The sequence below is a fragment of the Coloeus monedula genome, assembly GCF_965178545.1.
Source record: "Coloeus monedula genome assembly, chromosome: 5".
NCBI classification, from domain to species: Eukaryota; Metazoa; Chordata; class Aves; order Passeriformes; family Corvidae; genus Coloeus; species Coloeus monedula.
In genome coordinates, this window is record NC_138785.1 from 1,293,659 (window position 1) to 1,301,237 (window position 7,579).

At 47.0% G+C, this 7,579-nt stretch overlaps 1 protein-coding gene across 1 annotated transcript; it reads left to right on the top strand.

Moving 5' to 3' along the window:
* Positions 1–316: 316 nt before the first annotated feature.
* On the top strand, positions 317–6,880 carry CCNG2 (cyclin G2). The gene is made up of 7 exons (XM_082281843.1): positions 317–682; positions 1,641–1,778; positions 2,638–2,888; positions 3,036–3,114; positions 3,196–3,294; positions 4,408–4,613; positions 5,135–6,880. The coding sequence occupies exons 1-7, from the start codon at positions 572–574 to the stop codon at positions 5,265–5,267; spliced, it is 1,017 nt and encodes a 338-aa protein (XP_082137969.1). The 5' UTR covers positions 317–571; the 3' UTR covers positions 5,268–6,880.
* The last annotated feature ends 699 nt before the right edge of the window (positions 6,881–7,579 follow it).

Genomic DNA, 7,579 nt, shown 5'->3' on the forward strand with positions numbered 1-7,579 from the left:
TTTGGGCGGTCTTTTCAAAACGGGTGAGGCGCCGCTGGCGTCCCTTTAAAGGCGTGATGCGGACCTCTCCGTCTCCCTCCGCGCGGCCTCGCCGTCCCGCCGCAGCAGCGCGGTGCCGTCCCGCGCCCCACTGAGCTGGAGCTCCGCGGGCCGGCCGCGCCCTGCTCGGACCTTGGGGACCACTCGGGGTACCGCCGGGAGGGGATGGACTATTTGACTTCCGTACGCCGCCTCAGCGGCGGGGATCGCTCCGCGCGTGACAACAAAAGCCGTGGGCGGAGACGCGCCGACGCCATCTTGGAGCGGAGCCGGGGCCGGGGCGGAGGCGGGAGCGGCCGGGGATGGTGCTCTGATGTTGCCGTGACTCCCCGCGGGGGTCCAGGCCGCCCTGCCTGGATGTGGGGTCAGCGGCCGAGCCCACCCTCGTCCGCGCGGTGACGGGAGCCGGGCTCGCCTCCCCCTCCCCGAGCGCTGAGGGCCGCGGGGGGAGCCCGGTGTCCCCTCGCCCCCCGGCTTGCGGGGCCCCTTTGTTTCCCTGCTGCGGAGGGGAAGGAGGCGGAGGAAAGGGAAGATGAGCAGCGAGGCGCTGTGGCTTTTCAAGCAGCTGAACCTCCATCTGGAGCTGGAGGGGCGGTTCCAGCCCCGCGAGAAGGGGCTCAGCCTCATCGAGGGCGCCGCCGAGGTGGGTGAGGGCGTCGGGGGACTCCTCAAAGCGGGAAGAAAATTCCAAGAATTTCAGAGAAAATTTCGGCTAATGGGGGACGTGCGTTAACTGCGGAAAGTTAATTCTTTTCTCTGTATGCGCCGCTTGTCTTTTGTTTTGATTCTGTCTTCATATGTAGGTATTAACGTTACATTATCCAAGCTCTGCGACCTGCAGGGCAAGCAAAATATTTAGGCGTTTAGTATTTATTATTTAAATGTAGAGTGAGCACAGAAACGAGAGGTTCTGTATTGTTTCCGTCAGGGGCGCTTCCTGCCGCTGCAGGGGAGGTGGGATGTCGACCAAGCACGTAACAAAGAGGGGAACCATCAGCTTTTCATTGGCGAGATTGGGGGAAATGAACCCAGAACCTCTGAGCAGTAGAATGTAAATTGACCATAAACATTTCCACGTCAACGACCAAAGTTCCTTGCTGAGTTCAGGGCAGACTTGTTATGTTCCTTCGTGTGCTTCTGAGTTCTTTGGAAAGGGCCCTAATGTTTAACACACAAAAAAAAAAAAAAATGCCTGAGATGAGTCTGCTTGTTTGTTGTGAAAGCAGAACTGTTGTTGCTTAAATATTGACATGCAAGGCAGAGAGCTGTGTGGTCATCTCTAAGGTCAGGAGTCACCGTGTATGCCTGCACTTGGTAACTTAAATAAGTCGTAAATATGTCTTAAAGTAAGCAAGTGGAGAGTTGGAAATGTGGTTGTGCTGGCTATTGCACCAGTGAGACTCAGGACCTGGCTGTAATCTCTGAACTGTGATTTAAGTTCTAAGTGTCCACATTTATTTTCGTTTTCAGTCAAGTGGAATTAAATATTTGAGGAAAAAAACCTTGCATCTGTTTGATTGAAATAAAAGATGGTTTAGGCAGTGAGGCACGGTGATTGCCGCTGCCACAGAATAATTCTGACTTTGCCTCTCTTGCTGTAGAATGAAAACACTCTGTGTTCAAGACAAAGGAATGCCAAGGTGGAAGATCTTTGGAGTCTGACCAACTTCTTTGGATTTGCAACTGAAACGTTTGTTTTGGCTGTCAACATTCTGGACAGATTCTTGGCTCTTATGAAGGTATAAGTGTGGCTGTTGATTCATTCTGTGCATTCAGCAACAGCTCTGAGGTCTCCTTTGTGAACCTGCAGTTGAGTGCAGTTCCCTTTACCTCTAAAGACAAGTAGCAGCTTGATTTATTTCCTGTAATAGATCTGTAGCCATCACCATGCAGATGTCTAAGAAAGGAGAAATTAAGGAAAACAAACCAATTAGTGTTACAGACTATCTCTGGGTACTGTGCTAAAGCTTAGCTTAGCCTTGGGTCTGATACCTAGTGATCATTTTCTGATTGTTTTTATCGTGTTTGTGCTGCTTTAAGGCAGGAAGCTTGGGCCTAAACCAGTTCCTCATTATTAGATCAGCAGAGAAAACGGAGTTGCATCAGTTCTCTGGTCTGGCTGTCCTTGAAGTGGCACAAAATGTTACCGTGGTAGATGGGAGAGAAGAGCAGGAGTAGGAACAAGCTGTGGAGGGATGGGGCTGCCTGGAACAGGCTCAGACTGGATTTGTGTGGGCTGTAAGCGAGGGTGGGCGAGCACTGCCGCTCGGAGGAGGAGGGAATTGCAGTTCCCACCGCGATTTATTTGTGTAGTGGTGGGGAGCAACGTGGGGAGAGGCTGCTCGGCTGTTGAACTTCACTTCCTCAGCCCCAGCGGATCGGAGCTGCCTTGTGGGCTCTGCCAGCTGGGGTTTGCCTCGGCTGCACTGATGGAACTGGTGGTTATGTCTGGGGGAGGCGTAGGAGCTGGCTGACACCAGCTTTAGTGGAAATCAGCAAGTCTTTGGCTGTTGCACTGTGGGTTTTCCAAACACAGTTGCTGTTTAAGCTCAGTGTTGATGGGGGGGAAGTATTCATGGTGCTTGTGGTGGTTTTTAGGTGAAACCGAAGCATTTGTCTTGCATTGGAGTTTGCTGCATCCAGCTGGCTGCCCATGTCGTGGAGGAGGAATGCAATATCCCATCTGCTCACGAGATCATCCGGATCAGCCAATGTAAATGCACTGTGTCCGACCTGAAACGGATGGAAAAGATAATTTCAGAAAAGTTGCACTTTGAATTTAAAGCTACTACTGCCTTAACCTTCTTGCACTTGTACCATACTATTGTACTCTGTCATACCTCAGAAAGGTGAGTTGGTGGTGTTTGCTGAGCCCTTTTTATTTCCCTCTTAAATGGTTGCAGCCTTGGCTCTAGAGGAGGCAGCTCCTCAGTTTTTGCTTCCTGGCGAGGGAAAGCTTGTTGATCCAGACCCTTCTTCTCTTGCGTGTCTCACAGGAAAGAAGTATTGAATCTGGACAAGTTGGAAGCACAGCTAAAAGCTTGCAACTGCCGTCTAGTCTTCTCTAAAGCAAAAGTGAGTAGAAGCCGTTGTTTGTAGCTTCTGAGTAGGTTTGTGATTGCTGTAGTGCTGAGTGCTGTTTTCTTGCCCTTTTAGCCATCTGTCCTGGCCTTGTGCCTTCTCACTCTGGAAGTTCAGATGCTGAAATCTGTTGAGCTATTGGAGATCCTTCTGCGTGTTCAAAAGCATTCAAAGGTGACTATTTTTAATGGTTTGTTTTTCCCCTTGTTTGGACTGAAACCGTTAATGATGGGTGATGTTACATTTAGGGGAGCCCTTAAATGGGGGGGCTCCCTAAATGCGTCTTTACAGGTTCTGTTTGGCATCTGCTGAAGGAAACAATTAATAAATGTATAAAATCAGAGGAACTGCTGATCCCGTGTGTATCCAATGCATGCTTTAACAGGCAGGTGATTGAACTTGTACAGCTTTGGCTGTGTGTTCTGGAGAAACTTCCAGTCTGTTCTGTGACTGCTGGGCTGGTTATTCCTTTTGCCTGAATAATTGGACCCCGGGGAACAGCTGGAGCTGTGTCAGGGGAAGGTCAGGCTGGGTATCAGGAAAAGGTTCTTCCCCCAGATGGAGGTCAGGCACAGAACAGGCTCCTCCAGGAATGGGCACAGCAGTGATCCTGACACGGCTCGAGCATTTGGGCAATGCCCTCAGACACAGGGTGGGATTGGGGGGATTGTCCTGTGCAGGGCCAGGACTTGAACTCCATGATGCTTGTGGGTCCTTTCCAGCTCAGGATATTCTATGAACTAAAATAGGATTCATGGCCTCTAGCTGCATTCTGCCTCTGTTGATGGCCTCGAAGAAGCTTTCCACTCTTACGGGCAGATTAAACAACCCCAGTTTCTTAAGGGATGGAAGTAGTTCCTTAAAGTACAATATTATTTGATTTTAAAACGATGGTTTAAATTTTTTTTCTTCATATTTAAGTAGTTTTTAAAATTTCGATTCCATTTGAAAATGGAGTTTTAAAAGGTTTTCATTCCATCTTAAAATGGAATAACCTTTGTTTGGCTTCTCCTTTGGAAGTGATAACGCAAGTGTTAATAAGGACTGGCAGGCAAACTGTCAACCTAACTCCACCTTGAACAGGGACCTGTCTGGTAGCTGTGTAGGAGTTGGTAGTTTACCTTCAAAAGCAACTTTGACAAAGGTATCCCAGTTACGACTCACTTCTGTCTTGACAGATGTTTTTTCCAGGTCTTTTCCAAGAAGGTACAATGGAGGGAGGAGTTATCCTTTGAGCCTCTGTGTAACAGACTAAGTAACTTCTGGGTTTTTTTTTTTCCTTTTCAGATAAGTGATAGTGACCTACTTTACTGGAGGGAGCTGGTCTCTAAATGCCTGGCAGATTATTCTTCTCCTGAATGCTGCAAGCCTGATCACAAAAAACTTGTTTGGATTGTTTCGAGGCGTACAGCCCAAAACCTTCAAAACAGTTACTACAGTGTTCCCGAGTTGCCAACAATCCCGGAGGGTGGATGTTTCAATGGAAACGAGAGGTTGGTAATACTTACCTGCTTAATTTGTTGGGAATTCTCCTTTTCCTGTAGTGGTCATGGCAACTCCATATAACTATGGCTTAATCACTGCCGCTTGGGGAGAAAAAAAAAAGTGCCAGCTCAGAGAATATCAATGGGCTTGGAATCCATCTTCAGCACATGGAAAGAGGGGGGAACTGTCATTGTGCTGTTCAGATGTACTTGGCAGGGTGGGGGGAGGTACTTTTGGTTTCAAGGCAGGAAGGCTTGCAAAGGTTTTCAGTCTCCTGAAGGCATTCATGCTTGGTGTCTGGAACACTGGCTTCTTGATTGGTAGGATGTTGTTGGCATCAGGAAGATTGTACCTTGTTAGGATTTCAGCTTTAGGAGCCTTAAGGAGCTTTAAGCCAAGGAGCATTTAGATGTGGGATGTTGCTCCTAGGAACAGAAGAGTGTGCAAGAAACCCCAGGATTGAGGAGTACTTTGCCACTTTGAAGGGGTTTTGCTTTGTTAAAATTACCTTTCCCACTGTTCCTTCTAGTGAAGACTCCTGTGAAGACATGAGCAGCGGGGAAGAAAGCCTTAGCAGTTCTCCTCCGAGTGATCTGGAAGGCACCTTCTTCTTTGAACTCAAACCTAAACCCAAGTGGCAAACTCTCAGCTGTCGGTTTTAGCACTGAGTCTGGATTGTGTTGGGTTGAAGTTTTGAATGCACCATAGAGTCTTTTGGCAATAATAAATGAGGTGGTAATCTGTAAACTGTATTAAGGCAAAACTTTCTGTGGTATATCAATGCTTTGAATGCCTGCCTTGGTTTTTTTGTTGTTGTAATTTTAAGGAATTAAAAAAAAAAATTCAGGTCCCCAGATCAGCAAAAAAAAAAAAGTTGTATTGTTCTTTTGTCAACAGCCATGAATGTAGTTCTTTACCTGGTGGTCCAAAACCTGTAGCAGCTCAACACCTGGGTTGATTTCAGGGTCTTGCCTGAGAAGCACGGAGCAAGAGCGAGAAGCTTTCCTGAGATTTAAGCAGGAAGCTCTTGGTTAATGGAAGAAATTTGTTCCATGGGATCAGTCAAGCAAGGGAGAGGCCCAGGAGGAGCTGTGCAGTTGTTGTCCTGGGATGTTCTGGGGAGTCAACATGACAGAACCCAAGGCTTGGCTTGATTTCAGTGTTGACCCCGCTTTGGGCAGGCGACTGGACTGTAGCCCCTCTCGAGGGCACCTCCACTCCTTAGTGTTTTGGGATTAGATCCAAGTGGCTGAGTAGGTTATGTGGAGCGGTGCATGTATGTAGTACCAGGCTGGAATGATTTACTCTCCAATGGGCTGAACACTGAAACTGCTTTTCCTTTTCAGCAGGGTCTTGAGTTGTGTACTCCAAGTAGCAATTTTTGAAGCTTGGCTTTTATAAACTTCAGGGATCCCTGTTTCACACCAGGAGTAAGTGTGGTAAGCAGGAGGTTTCTAGTCAATATAGTTTTCACTTTGAGATAGTATAAATTGTGTGGCCAGAAGTAATTCCATGTTTTCTTTAATACAGATGTTTTTACACTGAAATTCACATTGTATCCTTCAGTGTGTTTCAAATCTTAACATGTCAATCCATGCTATTAGCTTTAGACCTTTTAACATGGTAAACCTTGCTAAGTCTACATTCCTTTGAATATTTAACCCTTGTAGTTGTTTTTCAGTATATTCACGTTATTGATTGAGTCATAATCAGACTTGTTTGCATGCTGATGTAAAGCAGTTAGTGCAGGAGAAGTTGAAATTATGCAGTAAAATATCAGGTAAATGTGATGGTGAAGTAGTTAATGTAATGGTTTTTCTTCTGAACTTTGTTATCAAAGCACAAGTTCCAGTCTAATTGTGTTTCTCCCTGGTGAGGACACGACTAAAGCAAACTAAACTAGCTCAGAGTAACGGTGTGAGGTGTGTTGGTGCCAAAGTAGAAATGAAGGAGCAAACAAGCTAAAAGCTGTTTCGTAGGTGCAAGCGTTGCTTTAGAAAGGTAAGAGTGATGCTGTAAGTCCATAACTGTTATGTGATTTCAGTTTTCTAAAAACACACAAAAGTTTACAAAAAGTGTATATGAAAATGTAAATTAAAAAAAAAATGTACAGAAAAAAATTTAAAACAAAAAACCGAGCAGAAAATACTGTATTTTTTTACATTGTATGTAACTTTTTGTAGTTCTGTGGCATGTAGATAGTAATTTATTGTGTACTCTGTATGATACAAATACTGTACCTCTGAAGACTTCTTGCTGCAAGTCCTCTGCTCACTTCAGGAGTCCTTGGGTAAGGAACCTACTGAGTCTTGTTTCAGTTGAGAACAAAAATAAACCAAGTGCTGTATTTGTTACCTGCTGTGAGTGGCGGTCAGTTCCTTGAAGCTTCTGGCTTCCTTTTTTTTTAAGGCTGTGCAGGGTGTATGATCCCACAGCTGGGTTCCAGCTTTCCCAGGAGTTGTGGCAAGAAAGAGGAGAGGCTGCACAGTACTGGGTGGGAATGTCATCTCAGCTTTGCTCCTGCCAGTTTTAGAAGCTGGGGCGAGGTGTCCTGTGCTTATCCATGAGCGTTGTGGTTGGCACATTTGCAAAGCCAGAGCTCCTGTTAGGGGTTAAGGGTCATTCCAGCTGGATTCCTCTGAGTTCTGCAGGAATTGTCCTTGCTGCTGTTCTTCCTAGTGAAACCTGGTCTCGGGATGTGTCTGCACCTCATCAAAGGCACACTTGAGCTCATGTCCTGTGTGTAAATCCCTTCCGGCTGGTCACTCGCATGTAGCACGGAGAGCCCCTGATGGACTGGGCTGCTCCTCCTGCCAGGGCCTGGCTGAGAGCTGGCAGAGCAGAGGCTGCTTGCTGTAACTGCTGCCAGTGCCTTGAACCCCAAACACGCCTTCAGCTTCCACTTCAAAGGAGCCTGCTTGGGTCGCCTCGGTGCAGCACCCACCTGGCTTGGCAGTCAGCCGGAGCGCGCGCC

What these genes read in the sequence shown, in the direction of transcription:
- CCNG2 (XM_082281843.1), top strand. Translation starts at nt 572, where the DNA reads ATGAGCAGCGAGGCGCTGTGGCTTTTCAAGCAGCTGAACCTCCATCTG. An exon ending in CTCTGTCATACCTCAGAAAG is followed by an intron (nt 2,889 to 3,035) that starts GTGAGTTGGTGG and finishes CGTGTCTCACAG; the next exon opens with GAAAGAAGTATTGAATCTGG. An exon ending in TGTTTCAATGGAAACGAGAG is followed by an intron (nt 4,614 to 5,134) that starts GTTGGTAATACT and finishes TGTTCCTTCTAG; the next exon opens with TGAAGACTCCTGTGAAGACA.